This window comes from Somniosus microcephalus, chromosome 1 (assembly GCF_052327205.1).
Source record: "Somniosus microcephalus isolate GS21.2 chromosome 1, FLI_Smic_1.0, whole genome shotgun sequence".
In the NCBI taxonomy this organism is placed as follows: Eukaryota; Metazoa; Chordata; class Chondrichthyes; order Squaliformes; family Somniosidae; genus Somniosus; species Somniosus microcephalus.
Window position 1 is genome coordinate 416,703,418 of NC_140987.1, and position 27,019 is coordinate 416,730,436.

The 27,019-nt window shown below is 45.6% G+C and overlaps 1 protein-coding gene across 1 annotated transcript in view; it reads right to left on the minus strand.

The window, feature by feature from the left end:
• Positions 1 to 236: 236 nt before the first annotated feature.
• Positions 237 to 27,019, minus strand: part of LOC147125211 (SH2 domain-containing protein 1A-like) — an 89,116-nt gene continuing 62,333 nt past the window's right edge. The window contains exons 2-4 of the mRNA XM_085999309.1: positions 19,732 to 19,795; positions 5,824 to 5,941; positions 237 to 3,198 (exon numbers count right to left, since the gene is read on the minus strand). Coding sequence (XP_085855435.1) covers positions 3,152 to 3,198; positions 5,824 to 5,941; positions 19,732 to 19,795 — 229 coding nt within the window. The 3' untranslated portion in view covers positions 237 to 3,151. The remainder of the gene's footprint in view (positions 3,199 to 5,823; positions 5,942 to 19,731; positions 19,796 to 27,019) is intronic.

The following is a 27,019-nucleotide window of genomic DNA, read 5'->3' on the forward strand; positions in this document are numbered from 1 at the left end:
CTGTATCTGTGCGTTCATTTAAAATTAATTTTTTTGCCATTTTAAGGCAGTCACTAAACTGTTAAAAAAGGGAAACTATTACATTAAAATCGAGCACAAAGGAATTATATGCAAATGTATTACGCAGCGTACTACCAGAGATGATTAAGCCCCTCTACGCTGAATTGCTGATATTTGCAATTAGAAACACTGGACAAATGTAGGGTGGGGGTGGTGGTAAAAAATGCATCAACATACAGTATTAAAGATATTTTTATTTATTTTTTTACATACAAAAAACCTTTTTATTAATTCATCAGTTGCATGGTATAAAAATAGAAATGTATCGCCTGTCCAAGTGTACAGTGTTTGTATTTACTGGTTTTAATGATGAAAGTCACATGAGTAAGCTGCAAGTCATTGTTTAAATAAAAGGCTATGGGCTATCTCATTGGATAAAGGTGATGCCTGGTGGGTAGGAATGAGCCACACAGACCAGAAAGTCTCAGGTTGGATTCTTGGTTATTGGCTCTCAGCCATGGTGGCAGTTGGCCCACTGCGATTGGTCTCAACATCCCATGCTGGAGAGTGGGGGGGAATAACATCAGTCAGGCATCCTGCTCATATTTTTTTAATTCCTTCATGGGATGTGGGCGTCGCTGGCAAGGTCAGCATTTATTGCCCATCCCTAATTGCCCTTGAGAAGGTGGTGGTGAGTCACCTTCTTGAACCGCTGCAGTCCTTGTGGTGATGGTACTCCCACAGTGCTGACTTTGTCGCAGCAGTTTGTTACAACTGAGTGGCTTACTCGGCCATTTCAGAGGGCAGTTAAGAGTCAACCACATTGCCATGGGTCTGGAGTCACATATAGGCCAGACCAGGTAAGGACAACAGATTTCCTCCCCTAAAGGACATTAGTGAACCAGTTGGGTTTTTCCGACTATTACTGATACTAGCTTTTTAATTCCAAATGTATTTAATGAACTGAATTTAAATTGCCCTGTTGCTGTAGTGGGATTTTAACTCATGTCTCTGGATTACTAGTCCAGTAACATAATCACTATGCTACCATACCCTTTTATCATGATCACTATCCAGTGACAGCTGCTGGAAAGTGTATTTGTGGACGTTAGGTGAGAACAGGATTGATCACACTTGTGATACTCTATAAATAGTTACATGACATGTGGACACTCATGTCAAGGTTGTCACATGATGAATGATCAAGATACTACAGGAAACTTTTTTTTATCTGGCACGGACGGGACCGACGTGGTGCCGGTTCATCAAAAATTCCGTATAACTGAAAGCTATAGTAAAAGTTAAAGCAACAAACCCTGTTGCTTAGCAACAGCTTCAGAACAATGGCCACAAGTTGCAAGCGTCTCTGTAGCTTAGCAACAGCTGCAGCCACACCCTTGCACAGCAACAAATGGAGGAAGGCAAGTAATAAAAGTTACCTGAACCTACTCCTGAATTTTGCCGATTAACCGAGATTTCCGGTTACTTAGGTGCCGGTAAATCGAAAGTTTCCTGTAGATGGCTACCAGTGCCCATGAAAGTGTAATCCCACCCACAATCAGTGACTTCAGGAGATAATTGGGGAAAATCCATAGTACAAATATAAAAATGATTGCCATGTGGAAGCCTGACTGCAACTTCAGCTTTTAATTTTTCCACTTTCCACGTTTTTTTAAACGTCACCATTTCAGAAGCTTATAGAGCAACAACTGACCGGCTCCAGATGAAAAGTACAAAAGCTAAAGCAAAACAAGTTGGTAAATCTCTAAACATCTAATCAAATAATTTGCTGAATTGAACGAAACAAAAATTATGTATCATCACATGTCACAACTACGTTAGAAAAAAAATGTACCCCTGTCACTAATAAGTAAGAAAGGGTTGAAGGGAACATGATTATTGCTAGATCACTCCATTTCTTCAAAAGAAAATCTCAGAATATCTATCAGTTAAAAAAAAATTAGGAAATAAATCAAGAGTGTTTCACAGAAACAAATTTTTAAAAAGGTTTCAGTAGCAGTCCAGTACAGCAGATACCTGCAGCATCTGCTTCCTAGCCACATGTTCATGTCTCAAGGCATGCAGCATCTGCTTCCTAGCCACATGTTCATGTCACTTCAGATACCTTTTCTTTTAATTTTATATGTACCTTTACCAAAAGTAACTCCAAGTGCTGCTGCTACTGTTTTGTGGGTAATAAGATACATGACATCATTTCTTCTGGTTTGTAACGAGTCTCAATCAAATTCAAGGGGAAATCATTGTGGAGAACAGCAAGATTGATAATGGTGGGTTGCTGTGGCTCATAATGAAGTGCTGCTGTGTTATCCGCGTACTAAACTGAATCACTATGTGACCATATAATAATCCCACCACTGCCCATGAAGAGCCAGCTCATCATGTCTTGTACACGTGACGTGTTGAGCTCAGGAAGGTTTGCTCAGTAAGACATTTTACATCCACACACAGTTGTTGGGAGAAACTGGTTCTTCACGAAGTGCAGGCAGAACACTGGCTGTGGGTTTCCACAGGAGTTGTTCCAATCTCCTGCCATAACCTTGGAGGGAGATCATAAGAACCCTGGAGACCAATCTCTCACCACGGCGAGAGAGCAGGACAACCCTTGCCGAAGTTCGGGGTCTCTATATTTACAGTGGAAATTGGCTTTCACTTTTTGTATCACTCGCCTGCTATTATTCACAAATAGCAGAACTGTAACTATCCTTCTGCAAAAATTCTTTTAAAATTAGATCAGTCAAGCGGTAAAAAAATAAATATTTGGTTTTTTTTTTCTGTTGAACACCAGTAGCTGACTTAGAACAATATGAAAGGTACAAAGATCCCTTTGCTAACAAGTTTGGGAAAAAGATAAATAAATAAATGAAAGATTATGAGTCCTCTGCTTCATCAAGAACTTGTGCACTAAAGTATGCCTAAACTTATGATTCAAGCATACATCAAGAACAGTAATTGCTAGTTGAGCATCTGGTACTCTGGAAAAAGGAAATAATATTTAGAATGTTGAATAGAGCACACCACCATCAAAGATCAATGAAGATATATCCAGGTTGACTGTTGCAGCTCATTTCAACAGAAAGCACTTATGATAAGTTCAGTCCAACAACATGTTAGCAATTTTTTTTTAAATCAATCATTCAGCTGGTTGCATCATGAGATAATCTTCTTCCGTTTCAACACCTGAAAAAACATAAAAATTCAGTGTTATAATGACGATTTTAGTTAATAAAGCTGCATGAAAATTACACATGCAGACCACGAGATTCGGCTCCTTTGAGCCTGCCGTTAGTGCCTCCGGAGGGCGCTAACGGGATACAAAGGGCTTATCGCCCGAGTGGGGGCCTCCTGAGAAATTCGGCGGGGTGCTCCTGAGGCACGAGCCGATAGTGCCACGCCCCCGCCAGTTCTGCCCTGGGCTGCAGACACGGCACCACGCTGTCCTGGTGTGGGCCATCGGAGGCCCTGCAGAGTGCACAGCGGCCCTCCCCTTTAACGGAAGGGGAGGGGCACTGAAACGCATCAACGCTATGTGAAGCGCTCTGGCGCTCCCACACTTTGCGCCCCCGACACCGCCCCGAGAGGAAGTCGAGCGTCTGAGATAGCGTTCCGCTTCCTTGCCAGGGCGGTAAGCCAAATTTAGCTGCCGGGGCGGTACTTCTGTGCCCGGCGCTAAATCTCCAGCGATAATTCGGTTACCGCCCCCAAACGGGGCGTAACCAAATTTCGCCCCCGTTATCTTTAAATCACAGTGAAGTTTATGCATGAGCTGTCCAATGGTTTAGTGGGCTAAAGGTACTACCTCAGTCTAGTACTAAGCCTTGCAGACCAGAAGACACTTGGTTCAATTCTGGAATGTGCTGATCTCAGTTGTGCATTTGGCTTCCGTGCCTGGCCTGGGCTATGGAAGAAGAGAAAGAGGGCAGCTAGAGTTTCCACTCCTGATCGCTATCCAGTGGCATCAGCTGCAAAGTGTGTGTCGGGTGCAGACCACACAGAGCTCAGCTGTGATCGCTCACATGGTCAATTAGAACAACAAACTTGCATTTATATAGCGACTTCAACGTAGGAAAACATCCCAAGGAATTTCACAGATGCCTAGTCAGACAAAAATTAACAATGAGCCAAAGAAGGAAATATTAGGAGGGGAGATTAAAAGCTTGGTCAAAGAAATAGGTTTGAAGGAAGGTCTTAAAGGACAAGAAAGAGATGCAGAGGTGGAGAGGTTTAGGGTGGGAATTCCAGAGCTAAGGGCCTAGGTGGCTGAAGGCGCAGACACCAAAAGTGGAGCAAAGAGTGAGCAGAGTTGGAGGAATGTGGAACCCACCGGACAACTGGGGCACTTGACACTGGATTTCTGGCTTGCCTAGTAAGGGGCAGAACCACTGCCTGCTCCTTAAAATCAAATATCATTGAAAGGGGCAACAAGGTAAGAGGACTCCCTATGCTGGGAGTTCATAATGGGGAGCTTTTGGAGGCGGGACTCCCACTTGTCGGGATTTAGTCCTGCCTCCATCGACTTCTGGCCAATCCACGCTATTTTCCCTTGATTTGACCTTGTTAAGCCCGCCCAGCGGGCTTAGGAGGCCAATTAAGGGGAAGCCGGTTACAAAGAAAGTCAGCGTATGATGTTTCATTTTTGACAGATGAATTATCATCGTTTGACAGCTCTGTGAAGCTGTCAAACACTGACATTCGCTGCAGTTTGATGAGTTCTTGACTTCAAGACTCATCAAACCTCTTTCTTTAGCAGAAATTCGATGGTTGTTGCATCGGAGAATGCAGCGGCCATCTGTCATCTCTGCCGCGGAGATGCTAGACCCTCTGCATCCCCAACGTTTGAAGCCTGCAGGAAGAAACAAAGGTAAGTAAACATTTTCTATCACTTTCCACTCACCTCACATACTTATCTCTCCAAACTTGCACCCATCACTTACCTTCACAGCGCACTTTTGCATCCCTCCGACCCCCACAGACCCACTGCTCGCCTCGGTGACCCTGGCAGGGTTCGCAGCCTTCGGGAAGCCCACACCTGTGTGGGTAAAATGGGGATAATCCTCTTACCTGCCTGTTAACTACCTGTTAACTACCTGTTAACAGGCAGTTAAGTGGCTGTAATCCCCTTCCTGCCTCCAAGGAGACGGGACCCGGCGCGGGTCGACTACCTGCCTCCTGGCAAGATGGCACGGGGACGGGATGGGCACCGGCCCCAGGTTCTGCCATTTTCCCGGCAGTCCCGCCTCCATACCCACCTCCCCAGGGCTGGCAAGATCGCGCCCTGCAGCTTTTGTGGTTCACTCAAGACTAATTGTAGTTCTGGAGGTCAGTGCACAGAAGTGAGATGAGGTCTACCAGCCTCCATGTGAGTGGAAGTGGGCCCCTCAGAGGAGGGAGGGCCTTTCTCGTTCCTGTCTGGGGAGAGCGAACTCTGTGCTCCACTTTGTCCCTTATATACCTTTAGAATTGGATGCCAGTTTCCATTGCATGCTGAGCTTCACTGGGTATTTATAAAGAGCCAGGACCTCTTAAAACCCACAGATTATAACCTCCCACAGCCTGCCCCACACACACATACACACACAACTTTTATAACTCTGAAAAATAGGACATAGTATAAAATTCATTAAAAATTTGAAAGAAATATCTTCAATGGGCTGAACAAATCCACTTAGCAAAACATGATTATAGGAAAATGTTAAAATAAGGCACCTTTTATTCGCATCAAACCAACAGTAGAATAGATCAGAAGAGCAGTATTTCCAAGCACATATGATTCAGCGCAGATGACAATAAAGAAAGTTTAAATACCTTTCTGCTTGTACACAGGGTATAATAAGGGTATTGCTAGGCCTTGGTCTTCCTTCTGGTATGCAGTAATTAAGTTCTTCACTTTACGAAACAACCTCTTAGGGACTCCAGGTGCAGTCTGTAAATGCATAAGAAAAAGAGAATTTTTAGGAACAGGAAAAGGCCAACATGCCAAAATAAGCCTATCGCTTTGTCTCAGACCAGGCCCAGCTACTCTTTTTCTCACCTTAATTGCTTCTCTCTCCAGAAATGCGGCATTTATGAGGGCCATTTTTCAAGTTGGTGCTGCCAGCTGGGAACCTTGCCCTCCAGCCATGCATTTCAGAAAATCCCCGGCATGCTGCCCACAACGTTCTATCTGTGAGCTCAAACTCGGAACAGTTGGCCTTATACTTTCCACTTCAACAACCTTCCCTGCTAACATATTCCACAACTCTATTATCCTTTGAGAGAAAGGGGCTTCCCTCTTACTCCTAACTTTCCAAATTGTAAACCTGTGTTCACTAGTACTTGAACCCTGTTAATGCAAACAAACATCATTGATGACCATTATTACTTTGATTTCATTAGTCACACTCTGCGAATTGTAATTGTTTCATAGATGTTGTACTCCCCTGGCTCGACCACACTACGCTCACTTATTATGGCCTCGTGGGATGCTATGACAGTTTTTTTCCTGCTAATAATTCTGGGCAAATTATCAGTTCAAAGAATTTAGTTGACAGGAAAAGCCTTTTACCCATACTATCGAATTGTACAAATAAAAAGAAAAACTGCAAATTCAGGAATATATGAAATAAGGGCAAGAAATGCTGGAATGCCCAGCAAGTCTGAAGGCACCTGGAAAGGGAAAGGACTGGTTAATATTTGAAAAGATCTGGAAAAAAGAACACCTTTTTAAAAGATAGTCTGAGCAGAAGAGGGGAGGCGAGAACTTGTTCAAGTGGCAACTCTTCATCAGAGCTGGAAAAAGATTTTTTAAATCTTTATAAGATAACCAAAACAATGAATAAAGGGTACGAGTATAAATATAGCAAGAGTAGAAATACATAACGATACTTCCAAGAGTAAAGATGTGCTGACTGCTATTACAAAGGGATTAGTAGCCTGTGAAAGAGTACTTTTTTGTAAAGATGAAAAGGAGTGAAAAGTACTGCTTCAGTCGGACTGGAGAGAGGGTTATGCCTGAAATGTCAACTTGTCACATCTCTCCACAGATGGTGTGCTTGACTTGCTGAGTGTTTCCAGCATTTTCTGTTTTTGTTTCCTAAACTGCACATGTCTGTCTCTGCCTCATCGTTAGCTGTGAATAGCAGCCAGACTGTAATGTATATTCCCTGCAGCTTGAGAAAAACGCAGTTAGCAGTCACTGATTTTAACCCAGTGTGTCCTGTACCAAAAAGAAAGAATCCAGTAAATAATCCACTCTGGACAAAAATGCTTTATTTTTTGTCATATGAACAGGATCCAGTCCACTGTGAAGGGCCATGGTCTATAATGTCGGATACCATCGAGGTGAAAAGAGTAGCAGAAAGGACATGATGAATCAGGAAATAATGCTCATGTGAAGCTAACATTGGAACTGCAGGAGGAAGGAGAGAGGTAAAGAATTCCACAGCTTTGAGGTCCTTGGAAATAATGCATTTGAATAAGAGGCGAAGTAGTCTTGATTTTAACACAGTGAGACTGCAGAGAAGAAGAAAAGTAGAACAGCATATTTAGACCTTAGAAGGAACAAAAAACGAAAGTTCAGAGGAGCGAGGTTTACAGCTTTAAATAAAGATTAGGTAGAATGATGGTTAATTACACCAAGAGGAAGCAGAATCATGCAGCAGACACAGTTAGAATTCTGACAGCATTCTGTGTGTATGCAGCAAGGGTTTTACAATGTTAAATGACCATTCACAGGGCTGAGATCAATTTCATTGTAGGTTATGTTAAACTTGTATAGAACCTTGGTTAGACCACACTTGGAGTACTGGGCACAGTTCAGGTCTCCATATTACAAAAAGGATATAGAGGCACGGGAAAAGCAGCAAAAAAGCTTTACAAGGATGATACCAGAACTGAGGGGTTATAACTATCAGGAAAGACTGAACAGGCTGGGGCTCTTTTCTCTAGAAAAGAGATGGCTGAAGGGTGACCTGATAGAGGTCTTCAAAATTAGGAAGGGGTTCAATAGGGTAGATGTAGAGAAGATGTTTTCACTTGTGGGATGAGTTCAAAACTAGGAGTCATAAATATAAGATAGTCACTAAAAAATCCATAAGGAACTCAGGAGAAACTTCTTTACCTAGAGAGTGGTTAGAATTGTGGAATTCGCTACTACCTGGAGTAGATGAGGCGAATAGCATAGATTAATTTAAGGGACAACTAGATAAGCACATGAGGGAAAAGGAATAGAGAGGGTGAGATGAAGTAGGGTGGGATGAGCCTCGTGTGGAGCATAAACACCGGCATAGACCAGTTGGGCCAAATGGCCTGTTTCTGTGCTGTAAATTCTATGTAATTCTATATAATAAACTCTAAACTGCAATGATTATGGCTTTGGCCAGCTTTATATTCAGTCAGTTCAGTGTGGCCTTAAAGGACAATAATTTCCACCAACCCATCATTCAACATCCTTATTTACTGGGTTGAAAACTCCCTACTGTTCATTTGTACTCCACAGCATATCAAATGATTCTGCACTTTACCCCCATCTACTTATAGAAAATAAATATACTGCAGTATAATGGAAAAATAAATCAGATTTATTAATAGAGACTGTGAATTATACAGATAGAAATCCATGGACAAATTTACATGAATTACAGAGATAAATTTGAATCACAATTATGCCATGAAATATATGTTTTAGCACAGTAATGAACTGCAAAGGTGCTGGAGATTAACTTCAAATAACAATAGGGTCTTAATCTTGGTTGACTTTACAAACCATTCATGGAATCATAGAATGGTACGACACAGAAGGAGGCCATTCGGCCCACTGAGTCCGCACCAGCTCTTGCAAAGAGCAACCCAGTTAGTCCCACTCCTCTGCTCTTTCCCCATATCCCTGCAATTTTTTCTTCTTCAAGTATTTATCCAACTTCCTTTTGAAGGCTTTAAATTATGCACCTCCACTTCATTTTTCTTGTGTTGAATACTTTGCACCATTAGTGGTTTGAGTGAGGATTTCTTTAAATCTAGTTGATAGTCCTGATTTTCTGAAAAGTGGCAAAAGTGGGTTTGAGTGAACCAATAGCAGAGCCTCACCTGTGCCAGTAGCTCAGAGATTTGGCCTTGCTGAATTTTCCAATTGGAGTCCATCCTCTTATTTTGAATAAGCTACTGGCTCAACTAAGCTTGTCCAGCGAGCTTGGCCTGTTGTTCACTTGTTGGGGAGGGTAATAACAGCAAAGCAGCGGCTCTTGAAGGGCTGCAAGTCTCCAATACAACAACAATAACAGCCTGCATTTAAGTAATGCTGTTAATGTAGGAATACGCCCCAAGGTGCTTCACAGGAGCTAAATCAGACAAAAACTGGAATTGAGCCAAGGAAGAGATATTAGGAGGTTTGACTAAAAGCTTAGTTAAAGAGGTAGTTTAATAGGGAGGGACAAAGGAGAGAAAGGTGAGAGGGCATAGCGGTTTGGGGAGGGAAATCCAGAGGTTAGGGCCTAGTTGGCTGAAGGCACGGCCGCCAATGGTAGGGTGAAGGGTTGCACAAGTAGGTTACTGAGGGAAGTAAGGGTGGAAATTGTGGAGGCTCTGGTCACACTCTTCCAATCCTCCTTAGATATGGGGGCGGTACCAGAGGACTGGAGGATTTCAAATGTTACACCGCTGTTTAAGAAAGAAGGGATAAACCCAGCAATTACAGGCCAGGCAGCCTAATGTCGGTGATGGGGAAACTTTTAGAGACTAATTCGAGACAAAATTAATCACAATTTGGAAAAGTATGGGCTAATAAATGAGATTTGTTAAAGGCAAATCGTGTTTGACTAACTTGATTGAGTTCTTTGATGAAGTAATGGAGAGGGTAGATGAGGGTAGTGTGATTAATGTTATGTACATCAACTTTCAAAAGGCGTTTGACAAAGAACCACATAAAAGACTTGTTTACAGAATAAAGCCCATGGGATTAAAGGGAAAGTGACAGCATGGATATGAAATTGGCTAAGGGACAGATAGCAGAGAGTAGTGGTGAACAGTTGTTTTTCAGACTGGAGAGAAGTATACAGTGGTGTTTGCCAGTGGTTTACAGAAACCACAGAAACCCCACAGTGCAGATAGAGGCCATTTCGGCCCATCGAGCCTGCACCGACACATATCCCACCCGATCCCCATAACCCCTACACCAACACATATCCCACCCTATCCCTGTAACCCCACGTATTTAATCCCCCTAACACTAAGGATCAATTTATCATAGCCAATCAACCTAACCTGCACATCTTTGGACTGTGGGAGGAAACCGGAGCACCCGGAGTAAACCCACGCAAACACGGGGAGAATGTGCAAACTCCACACAGACAGTCGCCCGAGGCCGGATTCGAACCCGGGTCCCTGGCGCTGTGAGGCAACAGTGCTAACCACTATGCCACCGTGCTGCCCTGTGGACCACTGCTCTTTTTGATATATATTAATGACCTGGACTTGGGTATACAGGACATAATTTCAAAGTTTACAGATGATACGTGTAGTGTATGTACCTTTAAGAGAGAACTACTTTTACAGCTCCTGTATACTGTAGTACCAGCAGTGACCACACCTGTCTATAAGCCTTGAGCAGGCATCTGTACTGACTACCCTCCTCCAGTAAACACCTGTTGATTGTTAATCTGCAGCTTCCGTCTAGTTATTGAAGAACACCATACTTTAAGATTCACGGATTCAACAGTGGCGATGAGGTCGATTCGAATCTACCTGCAACTCTGCATTTCCTTCCAAGGATTCGCTCCGGGAGGATGGTGGAAGAAAGTCGAGGCCAGAAGCACGGGCGTCGACCACGAGCAACCGCCCAGTCATCCGGCAGAGAGTGAACATCGCAGGGGAGGCTGTTGAGAGCTGGGCTTGGTTCTCCAGCCACGACGATCCAGCAACAAGACTGGCAACAGGTACAGCGCAGACCCTTCCCGGACAGCGGCGGCTGGAGCTGACCGACGGCACAGAAAAGGCCGAGCAGCATCGATGGGGTAAGAGAGAGGGTAAAGCGCACAGGGCGCAGCCGGGGGTTGAAGACCGAGCGGCTTCGACGGAAAACAAAAAGAGAGAGAGGGTAAAGCACAGCCGGGGTTCAGGACTGAGCAGCGGCAACGAGAGAGGCGCACAGGAGAACGCGCAGAGCGCAGCCAGGGCTCAAGGGCTGAGCAGCGTCCGCGGGGAAAGAAGGGAGAGCGCGGGAGACGCCATTTTTGAAGCCGCAGCGGAGAAGAAGGGCGAGCGCGGGAAGAAAGGAAAGCGCGGGAGACACCATTTTGAGCCAGCAGAGAAGAAGGGAGAGCGCGGGAGACACCATTTTAGACAGTCTAACCACACCCAGGGATGCCGAAGAGTGTCAGTGTCACTGCGTTCGACAATGAAGTCGAAGATTGGGCGACATATGTGGAACGCATTGAGGTGTACTGCAAGGCGAATGAAGTGCCAGATGCCAGGAAAGCACTGGTTTTGTTGAATTCCATGGGTGCAAAAACGTTTGGCTTACTGCGAAACCTATTAACCCCAGAGAAGCCAGTGGATAAGGATTTCGAAAGCATAGTGGAACTCCTACAGGACCACTTAAACCCCACACCGCTGCTGATAGCAGAAAGATTTAAGTTCCACAAAAGGAACCAGCATAAAGACGAAAGTAATGCTGAGTATTTAACGGAACTGCGCAAGCTATCGAAACACTGCCAGTTTGGAATGGGACTAGCAGATACGTTAAGGGACAAGTTTCTGTGTGGGCTTCAAAGTGAAGGAACCCAGAAACGGCTTCTATCAGAAAAGGATCTTATGCTGGACAAGGCTTTCAGCATGGCAATATCACACGAAGCAGCCGCACGGGGCGCTGCAGAGATACAACGGAGACCGCAAGAATATGGCACCAATGAAATGTCATATGGAGCAGGGAAGTGTTATCACTGCGGCAGAACACACGACCAGAAGGATTGTTGGTTCAAGGACCAAGTGTGCAGACAGTGTGGAAAAGCAGGACACATAGCAAGAGTCTGCAGGTCAGGGAAGAAAACCAGCAGCAAGAAATCTCCACAGGAGAAGTACAAAAAGGTACATAAGGTGATGGACAGTAGTTCAGACGAACAGAAAAGTGATACAGACTCCGGAAGCAAGGAGCTGGGTTGTCTGAAACTACATAAGGTAATCAAAATGGAGGATCACCAGACTATCTGGGTCACGCTTAAGATAGACGGAGTCCAAGTGAAAATGGAATTGGACACAGGATCAGCCCTAACAGTCATAAACCGAAGGGACTACAAGCGGCTATTCTCACATATACCCTTGAAAGCTACAGAGATTGTCTTGAAGACGTACACGTGGCAAAAAGTCTACCACAAAGGAAAAATAAGGGTGAACGTGATGTACAAAGGCCAGGAAATACCAAAAATGGACCTATATGTATTGCCAGATGGAGGACCACCACTACTAGGACGTGAATGGATCCGGAAGATACAATTAGATTGGCATTCCATACAGGCACTGAAGGTTGAGGCCAAAAAGGATGACGACGTCACACCTGGACAACTGTCAAAAATGCTAACTGACGCACAAGAAGTGTTCCAGGAGGGACTTGGAACACTAAAAGGCATAACAGCGACGATTAAAATAGAGGAAAATGGAAGCCCAAAGTTTTTTAAGGCCAGACTGGTGCCTTATGTGATCCGACCAGCCGTCGAAGCAGAGCTGGAAGGGTTGGAACGTTCAGGAGCTCTGTCCAAAGTGGACTGGAGCGAGTGGGCTACACCCATCGTTCCTGTAATGAAGAGGTCGTTGAGTAATACGCCTGGGGAACCAAAGAAGGTCCGCATCTGTGGGGATTTTAAGGTGACAGTGAACCCAGTCCTTCACACGGTACAATATCTGCTTCCACGGATTGAAGATATTTTTGCCTCGCTGTCTGGAGGAAAACGCTTCACTAAGATTGATCTGGCCCAGGCGTACCTGCAAATGGAGGTAGAAGAAGCCTCGAAACAATACCTCACGATCAACACTCACAAAGGTCTCCACCAATACAACCGGCTGATGTTCGGGGTAGCATCGGCTCTGGCTATTTGGCAAAGGGCAATGGATCAAGTCCTGCAAGGGATTCCAGGGACCCAGTGTTATTTGGACGACATCCTGGTCACGGGCGAAAATGACAGTGATCACCTCGCCAACCTGGAGAAGGTGCTCACTAGACTGAAGGAATATGGGCTACGAGCTAATCGCCACAAGTGCGAGTTTTTCCAGAAGCAGATCTCGTATTGTGGCCACGTCATTGATGAAGAGGGGTTACATAAGTCCCCTGAAAAGATTGAGGCAGTAGTCAAGGCTCCAGCACCGGAAAATGTGTCACAACTGAGGTCGTTCCTCGGGCTGGTGAACTACTACCATAAGTTCTTACCAAATTTGTCTACAGTATTACACCCACTGAACACCCTACTGCAAACAGGGGTACCATGGAAGTGGAATGACGAATGTAAGCGAGCTTTCCAGAAGTGCAAAGAATTGATCACATCAAAAGAGGTGTTGGCCCATTTCAACCCAGCACTACCAATTCGGTTGGCGTGTGATGCATCACCCTATGGTATTGGAGCGGTGCTGTCGCACAAATTCCCAGACGGGTTGGAGAGGCTAGTAGCCTTTGCGTCTCGGTCATTAACCTCAGCCGAGCGCAACTACGTCCAGATTGACAGGGAGGCCCTCAGCCTAGTATGGGGAGTAAAAAAATTCAACCACTATCTGCATGGGCAGAAGTTCACCTTGCTGACTGACCACCAACCACTTGTCTCCATCTTTAATCCAAAGAAGGGCGTTCCGGTGATGACTGCACAACGGCTACAAAGATAGTCCCTCTTCCTCGGGGCGAACCAATATGAAATAGAGTATAAGGGCACGAAACAGCATGGAAACGCTGATGGGCTATCACGCCTGCCACTGCCTACTGCGGAGGAAGCACCAGCAGTGGACCCTGTCGAAATATTTTATTCGTCGATAATTGAACGCTTGCCAGTAACTAACGCGGATATAGAGACCCGAAATGATCCGACACTGTCTCGGGTATATGATTTGACGGTGAAGGGATGGCCAACACATGGCGACTCACTGTTGCCAGCATTCTCATCCAGAAGAGAACAGCTGTCAGTATGCCAGGGGACAGTGATGTGTGGATCCCGAGTGGTAATTCCACCCAAATTAAGGGAGAGAGTGCTCAATGAGCTTCACGAAGGCCATCTGGGAGGGGTGAAAATGAAAAGCCTTGCTAGGGCTTATGTGTGGTGGCCGGGGATCGATCAACAAATCGAGGGCCTAACCAAGAGCTGCTCAGGATGCCAGAAGGTCCAGAATGCACCACCACATGCCCCTCTACACCCATGGGAGTGGCCCTCCTCTCCATGGCAACGGGTGCATATTGATTTTGCTGGTCCATTCATGGACTCAATGTTCTTAATAGCAGTGGATGCGCACTCGAAATGGCCTGAGGTAATAAAAATGTCCTCCACCACTACGGAGAAAACGATTGCAGTCCTACGGACCATATTTGCCAGGAACGGCTTGCCAGAGCAGATTTGCTCTGATAACGGAGCACAGTTTGTGTCCGAAGAGTTTCGGAAATTTATGAGAAGGAATGGGGTAAGGCATTACACATCCGCCCCGTATCATCCAGCCACAAATGGATTGGCTGAGAGGTTCGTACAAACCTTTAAGAAGGCAGTAAGGGCCATGTGCGATGATGACATTCCACTACAGCATAAGGTGGACAATTTCCTGTTAGCCTACAGAAATGCGACACATGCAGTTACCAACCAGACTCCGGCCATGATGTTCTTTAACCGAAGGTTGAGATCTCGTCTGGATTTGCTCAGACCAAATGTGCGAAGAAATGTTGAGGATAAGCAATTCCAGCACATCAATGAGAAGCTGGCAAGGAGCTTCAATGTAGGACAACCAGTCTTGGCCCGCGACTACCGAACAGAGAAATGGCAACCCGGAACGATATGCACACGGCAGGGCCACTAATGTACACAGTGGATGTCGGGGAGAACATTGTGAGACGCCATGTCAACAAGATCCTAGCGTCACAGGAACGAGTCAACCCCATGTCTCGCGTACCTGGGGGTGAACCCGACATACCGATAGCATCTACCCCAGAAACAGTAGTAGCGGAAACTGATGAACTAACCGACGACAGGGGGCCAGAATCGCCTCCGCACCAAGAACAAGACACTCAGGAAAGGCGCTATCCAGAAAGGATCAGGAAGCCGCCCCAATGACTGAATCTATAAATGGACTATTTCAGTTAAATGTGCATGTTAAAGTGTTAACTGTTATTTGAATGTTATGGTACTGTTAATCTAAAAGGGGAGGAATTGTAGTGTATGTACCTTTAAGAGAGAACTACTTTTACAGCTCCTGTATACTGTAGTACCGGCAGTGACCACACCTGTATATAAGCCTTGAGCAGGCATCTGTACTGTTAGTCTTTAGACTACCCTCCTCCAGTAAACACCTGTTGATTGTTAATCTGCAGCCTCCGTCTAGTTATTGAAGAACACCATACTTTAAGATTCACGGATTCAACAATACGAAATGCAGAAATGTAGTAAACAATGAGAAGGATAGCAACAGACTTCAGGAGGACATAGTACGATAGCAAAATACTGCAGATGCTGGAAATCCGAAATAACAACAGAAAATGCTGGAAAAACTCAGCAGGCCAGGCAACATCCGTGGAGAGAAATTACAGTCGACGTTTCGGGTGAACCCTTTAATTTCTCTCCACAGATGTTGCCTGGCCTGCTGAGTTTTTCCAGCATTTTCTGTTGTTATTTCAGGAGGACATAGACTGTTGAGATGGGCAGACACATGACAGATGAAATTTAATGCAGGGAAGTGTGAAGTGATACATTTTGGTAGGAAGAATGAGGAGAGGCAATATGAACTAAATGGTACAATTTTAAAGGGGGTGCAGGAACAGAGCGACCTGCGGGTGTACATACACAAATCTTTGAAGGACAAGTTGAGAAGGCTGTTAAAAAAGCATATGTAATCCTTGGCTTTATTAATAGAGGAATAGAGTACAAGAACAAGAAAGTTATGCTAAACCTGTAAACTGGTTAGGCCTCAGCTGGAGTATTGTGTTCAATTCTGGGCACCACATTTTAAGAAAGATGTCAAGGCCTTAGGGAGGGTGCCGAAGAAATTTACTAGAATGGTATCAAGGATGAGGGACTTCGGTTATGTGGAGAGACTGGAGAAGCTGGGGTTGGTCTCCTTAGAGCAGAGAAGGTTAAGAGGAGATAGAGGTGTTCAAAATCTTTGAAGGGTTTCGATAGAGTAAATAAGGAGAAACTGTTTCCAGTGGCAGAGGGGTTGGTAACCCGAGGACACAGATTTAAGGTGATTGATAAAAGAACCAGAGGCGACATGAGGAAACATTTTTTTTTACACAGTGAGTTGTTGTGACCTGGAATGCATTGCCTGAAAGGGTGGTGGAAGCAGAGTCAATAGTGACTTTCAAAGGGGAATTGGATAAATACTTGAAATGTAAAAAATTACAGGGCTATGGTGAAAGAGCAGAGGAGTGGGACTAATTGGAAAACTCTACCAAAGAGCCGACACAGGCACAACGGGGAGAATGGTCTTCTATGCTTCTAAGAGGCAAGAGTTGGAGCGCAGAGTTCTCGGAAGTTTGTAGAGCTGGAGGTGATTACAGGGATAGGAATGGGCAAAAACATGGAGGGATTTGAACACAAGGATGAAAATTTTAAATTGGAGGCATTTGGGAACTGGAAACCAATTTAGGTGGGCGAGCACAGTGGTGATGGGCGAACGGAACTTGTGCGGGTTAGGATACGGGCAGCAGAACTTTGAATGCGTTCTCGTTTATGGAAGTTGGAAGATGGGAGACCAACCACAATAACGTAGGAATCGTCGAATCTGGAGGTAACAAAAGCTTGGAGAAGACTTTCAACAGCAAATCGGCAGATGCAGAGGTGGAGGCGGGTGATGTTAGTGTAGAACCGGATATGTGCAAAGGAGTTTTAGGCACAGTGGAGTTTTTGGAGGATGGAAAGCCAATAAGGATAGCTTTGGAGTGGGAAGAAAAGAAAGAAAAAACATGTGTTTACATGGTGCCTTTCCTTAGAATATCCCAAAGTGCTTCACAGCCAATGAAGTACGTTTGAAGTGTTGTCACTATTGGAATGTAGGTAAACGCAGCAGCCAATTTGTACACAAACAGCAACGAGGTAAATGGCCAATTAGTCTGTTTTGAAGGTATTGTTTGAGGGATAAAAGTGAGCCAGAACAATGGGAGAACTCCGCTGCACTTCATCGAATAATACCATGGGATCTTTTACATCGACCTGAGCAAGCAGGCAGGGCCTCAGTTTAATGTCTCATCCGAAAGATGGCACCGCTGACAATGCAGAACTCCCTCAGTGCTGCACTGAAGTGTCAGCCTAGGTCATGTGACCAATTACTGGAGTGGGACTTGAACCCACAACCTTCTGACTCATGGTGAGTAGCCGAACCTACAGGTGCCAATGACATGAATTTGGGTTTCAGCAGTAAAGGGACAGAGGTAGACAATATTGCAGAAATAAGCTGTGCTGATTATGGATAGGGTGTGGGGTCTAAAGCTCAGCTCAGGATGCAAAGATTATGAATGATCGAGTTCTGCCTGAGATACTGGCTGGGGAGGAGCTGGAATCAGTGGCTAAGGAGCAGAGCTTGCGGTGGAGGCCAAAGACTATAGCTTCGGTCTTCCTGATTTTAAGCTAGAGAATGTTGCGACTTAACCAAGACTTGGTAATAGGACAGATCAAAGGGAGTTAAGGGATCAAGAGAAGTGGCATGTGGGTGTCTTCAATGTACATTGTAGTGTATGTACCTTGAAGAAGGAACTATATTCTGCAGCCCCTGTATACTGCAGTACCAGTAGTGACCACCCCTGTATATAAGCCTGTGTAGTAACTTTGTATAGTAGTTCCAGTTTTGTCTCCATTCAGTAAACACCTGTTATAACCAACTTCTGCAGTCCGTGTCTCAATTACACACGGACGTTACATACATGTGAAAGCTGACCTTATGCCTGCAGATGATGTTGCTAAGCATGTAAATTAGGAAGAAAAGGGGGCCAAAGATAGATCCTCGGGGGATTTGACAGTCCAAAAGTGGAAAGAAAAGGCACTGTTGGACATGCATGGCTACTTCAGATAGGTAGGAATGAAACCATGTGAAGGCACTCGCACAGAGCAGGAAATAACAAAGTTAGAATCCCTATTTGCATTATTTTCCAGTTGACGCAATCAACTGTGCATCTAATGGCTCAGACAGAAATTAAATATTTCAAATTGCGTGTCTGATAAGAGATACTTAGCTGCTTATTCCAACTGTTTTTCTAACAATGCAATTAGGTGGTGTTGTGAAGACAAAAGAGAAAAGATTTATCATCAACAATTATAGGTGTGAATTCAAATGAGCTCTAACTGCTGGCGGCACAAACCCAAGTTGTCATTCCCAGAGATAGCATGAATCTCCACGACAACAGGACTTTTTGAAAAGGTAACAGTGGGGGGACCCACTTCAGAATTATTTCTCCAGCAATTTCCATTTGATGAAAAGACAGAGATTGGTGTCCTCAGTCTTCATACATGGTCTTACTATTGTCACCATTTGTTATGTATTTCTAAAGTTCTTTTTTGCTTCAGCCACTGATGAAGGACATCTTTCCTGCATATAAAAAGCAAAATACTACATGGATGTTGGAAATCTGAAACAAAAGTTGAAAATGCTGGAAACACAGCAGGTTAACCAGCATCCATGGGGAGAACAGACAGTTGATGTTTCAGGTGCATACCCTTCATCTGAACTGAAAAATAAGAGACGGATAGGCATATTAATAGGATCAGAAAAAGCAGAGCACTACATTGTATATGTAAAGCACACACCGATAAATAAACATAAAGAGGAAGCATCAGTGGAATGATATAACAGATCATCTCAGTCAATTAAACAGAAGTATTAAAGAAATAAAAGATATTACACAAACAAAGGCCATGTGAACAACTAAGGAAGTGAGAGGCCTAAGGAAAGCGGGAAAGATGGGATTAAAATTAAATCAAATGAAATTAAAACAGGCTTGAAAATGAAACAGAAGATGCTGGCAAATTGCAGCAGGTCCACCTACTCCTGCCAAAAGGGAAAGAATACATTAGCATTAGGCAAAAGCATTCCATGCTCCAACAAAAGTACATCCACTCTAACAATAAGCTTATGGATAAAGCACCAGTGGGATATATGCCAATACGAAAGGATAAAGGGAAGCCTCCAATTTTGAACTGCAGCAATACCAGGAAATCAGGGTCCCTTCTTGGAAACTTACTTGACAAGATCATTCCCAGGAGTGCCCCAATGTCCCCCATAAAAGGGGGATGCCCAGTAGACCTAAAGTAACAGAAGACAGCATGACCCTGTCCCTGAAGCCCACAGCAAAGGTTATCCAGTCCATTATGTTCCTCTGCCTCAACTCCTGCTTGCCCTCCCTGCAGAACCAGTCAACAACCAGCTCTAACCTTCTCATGCACAGTGCCTGAAAAGTCCTCAAAGCCTGAGCATGCGTGGCGTTACCAACACACTCAGCACCTCCGTGAGACACCAGTGTATGACACACAATGTAAATAGACATGTTAAATATTATTTAAAAATTAAGGTTTCTCTTACTTCAACAGTCCATGAATCAGTAGGAGTCTTGAAAACACGGTATGTGTAAACTGATCCAGAATATCTGTCAAAAAAAGCACAGCTTTAGTGAATGTAAATGGCTGTTATTTAGACTTAGCGCAAAACATCTATTATATATTAAATTTGGTAAGGGGAGGCGCACATTTTATTGGAAATTTTCAAGTGAATCTTGCTCTTAGGGAAAACTCCATTATAGTATCTGTAATGCCAGTTATATAAGTAGGTGGCACTGTGATGGGAGTTTTCAATGTCACAACATGCTTGTCACAGATTCACCCGGCCTGGTATCCCACACAGCAATTGCTTATTGTACAAATATATATTTGGCCTGATGGTTGAACTGTAATTAGTTACTGTTGGTTTTGTGCTTCTTAGTTCTTAATTGGCTTTTTTTTTTACTTTTAAAAGTGAATTTATTTCTTTTATCTTTCTGTTAAATCAATTTTGCCTTTCTTTTCTCAAGTTCAGGGGTATGGTAGTGTAATGGTTATGTCACTAGACTAGTAATCCATAGGGCTGGACTAATAATCCAGAGAACCGCACCATGGCAGCTTGAGAATTTGAATTTAGTTCAAAAAATAAATTCTGGAAATAAAAATCTGGTACCAATAAAGCTGTCGAATTGTTGTAAAAACTCAATTGGTTCACAGATGCTCTTTTGGGAACAAAACCTGCCAGCCTTACCTGGGTTGGCCAAAATGTGAGTCGAGTCCCACACAAACCTGGTTGACTCATAACTGTCCTCTGAAGTGGCCGAGCAAGCCACACCACCACCTTCTCAAGGCAAATAGGAATGGGCAATAAATGCCGGCCTTGCCAGCGATGCCCGTATCCTGAGAATGAATAAAAATGCTGTGTGGTTCTGACATATTTTTTTAATGTTCTTCCATATCTTCATTCCTTAGATATTTGTAGACATTTAGTATATTTTATGTAGTTCTTTGTAAGTAAAAATTCATCAAAAAGAAACCTGTTTTTTGTGGCCCAATTGTACAAACACTTTGAGAAATAAAATTACACTTAAGCCAATATGCTTTCACATTGTGTGATACTCTTAATGCATCACTTCAATTTTCTTCTGCCACTACCAATGATGTTCCTGTAACTGCCAGTACTTCACAGTAGTGCTACACTCTCAAAATACTTTCTCCAGACACGACCCCAGTTTAGAAGGACAGAATCCATAACTGTATTCACTGATGTAGTCACTAATGATCAAGACTGTTTAAGAAAAGAAATGACACACAAGCTCATACAGGAACAATGGTCATCTGTGTGAAAGATGTAGAAAGAGGAAGAAGGAAAATTGTATTTCTTTTAACTGGACATTTAAAAAAAAAAATTTACAACCTGCAAAAATGGGACTGGTAGTCTCATACTGGATCAGAATCTGGTCTTTGCATACATCATACAAATGAGTGTTATAAATAGGTGCAATCAAAACATAATGAAAAGTGATTGCGACTTCAATGCTACTTTTTTAGCCAGATGAGTATGAGTGTAAAATTGGATAGACCCGTCAGCAGTACAGTAACAAAGACCACAGCAGAACTAACATGCACTGTCACAGAATGGTGGTTTTCAGATTAAATTCTTCATTCAATCAACTCCTGTCTTTGGTTACCTTGTGAAGTGAAGCCAAGCAAAAGCTAAAAGGGGAGAAGTATATATCTTTCCCATCTCCTAGGGACTGGCTTAGAGTGACATTGGGAGAGTCCCAGTTATACCAAGGAGGACTGAGAAGCAAACTGAAGCCTTCATAATCTTAAAAAAAAGGTTATGTCACAAATAACTGAATACTCCACGGATTCCCAGTAGCAGTAATTATACTCCTCCTTAGTGAAGGTGAAACCACTAATTAACTCATCGGCTGAAATTCTCCCAGCCCTGCGAGTGCGGGTTTGGAGGCGGACCCGCTGTCAAAATGGCCCTGATTGACAACGGGGCGGAAGTCCGCTCTGAACCCGCCTCCGTGTAAGCTTCTCAACTGTCGGGTCTGCCTGTGTATCGCAGACCCGACACCAAGCGGCGGGCCAGTTAATTAAGGTATTTAACAGGTGGTTTAAAGCTATTTAAGAGGATTAAAAGCAGGCACTTACAATTTTACCAACTTTTTGAGGAGTTTGCCGTCCCTCGAAGAACACGGCAGGTAAGTGGAGTCAGGTTCTCAGTGACTCTCCATTGCTTTCAATAGCTGACAGCTGCAAAAGTGGTATAAAAGCTACCATTTTACAGCTGTTCAATTTCCAATGTCAGAAGCTGGAGCTTTCAGTGTTAGGAAGAGTCTTTTCAGCCTCATACACTTTGGAATTGTTTGTAGTGAACTCTATATTCACTGTAACCTTCTTTGAAGAAAATTTCTGACCAGTGGCAGATTGCTTCTGTCAACTCAACTGGATCTGGCATATCAACAATCAAAATGGGCACGATTTATACTCTCTCATCTTGGTCCTCCGAGTCTGATGAGGGACAGCCGCAGGAGCAGCAGAACCAACCACACCAGCAGCAGCAACAACAACAGCACCAACGTTCTCCTCAACCACCTCATGCTGCACAGGACAGAGGGCATCAGCGCAGGGATGCACCACGCCGTAGGCATTACCCCCACCACAGGGTCTATAGGCAGAGGATGAGCTTCCTCAGCATGACAGAGTGCCGAAGGAGACTCAGGCTATCGCTCCAGGTGGTCACTGACCTTTGCGCATTGCTGGAGGAAGACCTACAGCCCAAAGGGGTGAACAGCCATTACCAGTGGTTGTCAAAGTCACCCTTGCCCTCAACTTCTTTGCCTCAGGCTCCTTCCAGACATCTGCCACAGACATTAATGGCATTTCCCAGTCTGCCGCACACAGATGCATCACACAGGTCACCGATGCCCTGTTTAACAAGTCGGGCAACTATATAAAGTTTACCACACATCAAGCCAGTGTGACTGAGCAGGCGATTGGCTTTGCCGCTCTGGCTGGCTTCCCACAGGTGCAGGGAGTGATTGACTGCACACATGTGGCCATCACAATCCGAGAGCTTTTCTGAACCTCAAGGGTTTCCACTCCCTAAACGTTCAGCTGGTGTGCAACCACAATAAAATCATCATGCATGTGTGCGCCAAGTTCCCTGGCAGCTACCATGACTCGTACATCCTGCGCCACTCCACCGTCCCTCAGCTGTTCGAACCGCCAACCAGTCTTTCAGGTTGGCTGCTTGGGGGCAAGGGCTAGCCCCTCAAGACCTGGCCGATGACACCTTTGAGGAGGCCAGCGAACGAGGCTGATGGAAGGTACAATCAAAGCCTCATCTTCACGAGAACTATAATCGAGCAAACTATAGGGTTGCTTAAAATGCGGTTCAGATGCCTGGACAAATCTGGAGGGGCCCTTCAGTATGCACCAGCGAGGGTATCCAGAATAGTTGTGATCTGCTACGCCCGTCTCCACATTGTTCAGCAACGAGGACTGGCGCTAGATGATGAAGATGGCGCAGAGCGAAGACCCTCATCGGAGGAGGAGCAACATGAGGTTGGCAACACCGATGAGGAAGGCCTGGAGGAGCCGGCACAGCCAGTAAGAGCAGTGCATGAGAACGTTGCTGGTCGTAACGCCAGGTTCCAGTAACTTTGTGGATGTCACTCATTTGCCTGGCACAGGCATCCACATGTTGGCATCATCCCACACCAGCAACATAAACCATTCAATCAATGACTACTTCCTTCTTTTCATCATCAGCACCATTGCTGCATGTCTAATCAGCCCTGACCATAAACTCTGCCACCTCCATTCTATCCCACACATCTGGCTGCGACTGCAAAGTGAGAGAAATAAAAGATTTAATTACATAGCTCCATATTTTTACAACCATCATAATGATACTGATAAACACACCGAGTGAAAACCTTCGTGACTAATTGTGTGGGATCTTTTCCGGGTGTTTCTACGTAGTGCTACCCCTGTGGCTTCAGCAGAGGTAGAGGCAGCCTCCTCACCTCCCTGCTGCAACTGCTTAGACACCTTTGGCAGTCGTCCTCTGGGTTTTGGGGCCTGTGAGGGCCCCACCAAAGTCTGCTCCTCCTGCGACTGTGCAGGAGCAGACTCGGCCATCACTCTCCGGGGAGGCATCTGTGGCTCTGACCAAGGGACAGGCAAGGGGGCGGAAGTTGGAGCTCTTGGAGCGGAGCCCCCACTTCCATGTCCCCTCCCACCATCATCCCTCTCATGGGACACCCGCACTTCCCTGCTAGCAAGAAGCTGGAGAGCACCTCGCTGCACTTCAGTGCGGACATTAGGGCCCACCTCTATACGGACATCCCTCCTACAAAGGATGTCTATGAGCCTCTGGTTTCTTTCCTCCATAGATGACCATCTATCCTCCTTAGATGACCATCTATTTCGAAGAGAAACCATGTTGTTGTTACACTGGCGCTGTGATTCCTCCATGTAGGTGGCCATCCTATCCATCGAGGAAGCTATAGATGCCAGTGACTGCGCCATGGTGCTGCTCATGTTGGAGAAGGACTCCTCCATTCTCTGCATACTTGTCGTCAGCGTAGTCGCAAAACCAGTCAGAGCCTCCTGCACTTGTTCCTGTAGCTCCAGGATCGCCCTCTTCTTGGATGGTCCCCGAGGCTCAGCGTCAGCATGCAGCCGAGCAGAGCTTGAAGACTCCTGTGCCCTCAGATGAGGAGTCTCCACTGATGTCACTGTTTCCACCATCTGCTCCTGCTCACTTGTGATCTGTGAGACACCTGGTGACAACACTACTCTATCTCGCGATGGACCCACCGAGGTGTGCGTATCTGCGCTGGTGCTGGTTTGCGTTCTGTGAGGTGATGCTGCGCCCTCAGCGGCAGGAGGCTCCTCTGAGGAGTCTTGTTCCTCTTACTCTTGGACAGTGGGGGGGAGGGGGGCTCCTGATGGACCTGTTGGAGTGTAAAGATATGATTTAAATATATGGGCCTAGAAATTCAGTATAGTCACGTTTGGGGCGCTACAGCCGGGTGTTCGTTAAATTTAGCGCCCGGCGCAACTTAGCGCCACCTTCGCTGATATTCAGTTGCATCGCCCCAAGAGGTTGCTGCTGCGCTAAAGCAGGCGATGCACGACTATCATAAGGCGCTAAGCCGGCGTGCCGAGGCACTAACACCGAGGGCGGGCGCAGCGCAGGTGCGGCGAGTTTCTGAATGAAGGCAGACACGCTGGCGCCGGTCAGCTCTTAAAGGGGGAGGGTTGACTTGTTTGGCTGCCATGCCCTGCACACTGCAGCCCTGAAGCAAGGCCTGACCATTGCTGGTTCATCAGTTCTACGCCCTGGACCACGAGGAAGCCCGCTATTCTTCCAAATCCCATTGCACACTCTTGCTGCTTGTCCAGGGTCATGGGGAAGGAGATGTACTGACGTCTCCTTCTGAAAAGGGCATTGTTCACCTGGCGGATGCAGCAATGTACCGCGAACTGGGAGATGCCAGTGGCATAGAAGTTGAGAGCCACCGTCACCTTCACTGCCACCGACAGAGACATCCTGCTCCTCAGTTGTGGCTGCAGATCTCTGCGAAGCAGGTGGCAGATCTCAGTGACCACCTCCCTTCTGAATCGCAGCCTCCGAACACACTGCTCCTCAGACATGTTCAGATATGAGAACTGCTGGCGGTATACCCTGGGTGGGTAAGGCCTCCTGTGCCGACGCCCGTTGGCCCTTCTCCGTCTGGCCATGACTGGCACTCTCTCACGGCGTCTCTGATCCCTTTGAATGCAATGCAGAATGCCAATGTTTCCACCCATTGCAGCCCCCATTATATGTGGCAACTCAAGGCTATGGCACTGAAAGTTAAATCCAACTGCAAAGCTCTGGCCTGAAGCCAGAAGTACCTGTGCGAGCACTGAGTCAAAGCAGAAAGCTCTCTGCCTTTGTCTCTCTCCAAATATCCGTCTCTCACACAGGATTGACACAAAATGGCTGCCACTTATAATGCAGGAGGAGTCCCCTTTAAATAGCGCCCCCCGCGCCCCGCAGCGACTGGGAACCGTTCCCCTCTACCAGTCGCTGGGGGCGCCAGGCGCAAAGAAGGGCGGCGCCACTGAAGTTCCAGTTCGGGGCGCACCAAGGGCGTTGCACCATGAAATGACGTCACGATCTGCGCGCGTAGCTGAGCGGGCGTTGCAGTTTAGCGCCGCCGCGAAATCTTGAGTGAAGTTCGCGAGAGGCGCAGATCGCGCCGCGCCCGGGCGCTAGCCGCTTAACGCCCCACTTCTCCTCCTCCTAAGGCGCTAGCGGCTGGCGCTAACAACTGAATTTCTAGGCCATGACATCTTAAGTGCAGACACATACCATTATACACATCATCGCCATTAATTTTCTGATCACATAACACCCCATATGAGTGACAGATGTAATTCTGTCACCAGGTTCTATTGAGCCCCTCTCTCCGTCCCCCATTTCTGGAACCTCCACCACACCAGCAATATCGAATGCTGCCTCCTCCGCATTTGACAAATGAAAGATGGAGTGAGGGCCTCCTCCCGTTCTCTCCCTCTCCCTCTTATTGTGGGCAATCTTTTCCTGCAAGGAGGCAAGGAAGAAAAGGTTTAAAGAGACTGATGGAATGACCGTCATTAATGGAATGGCATACAGCTTCACAGGGAGAATTTGATGGAGTGGCTTGGCGATACCAAGTTGCCTCCTTTTGTGCTGTTACTTGCTTTCATTGCATAACGATGATGCTGAGTGCGAGGGGTGGAAATTAAGATGGGGACCTTTAATATAAATAGAGAGAGATGGATGGATGAAGGTCTAAGGGATCTTGGACTGAGTAACTTTGTGCAGGAGGATGGTTGGCAATGCACAGTGGTGGGGATGTGATGACAGGCACAGCATCATCAAGGTAAGTGTAGGTTTATACTTACTTTTCCTGATCTTAGAAGATCATTAAACCTTTTCCTGCACTGTACCCAGGTGCGACGCACTACTGAATTCACTGCTATCTCTTCGGCTATATTAAGCCACGCTGATTTAGTCTGTTGGAGAGGCCTCTTCCTGCCATCCGCAGGGCAAAATACTTCCCTACGTGCCCTCACTCCCTCAACAAGATGCTGGAGGGACTCATCATTGAACCAAGGCGCAGATCTCTGCCTTTCAGACGTCATGGTACAGATCTCCACTCACGAACACAAGCTTCACCAAAGAAAATCCAACTGTCAGCAAACGGAGCCATGACCCCTTTAAATATACCGGCAAGAAGCGCGTCATCCGGTGATGTCACCAGACCCACTCCCATTAA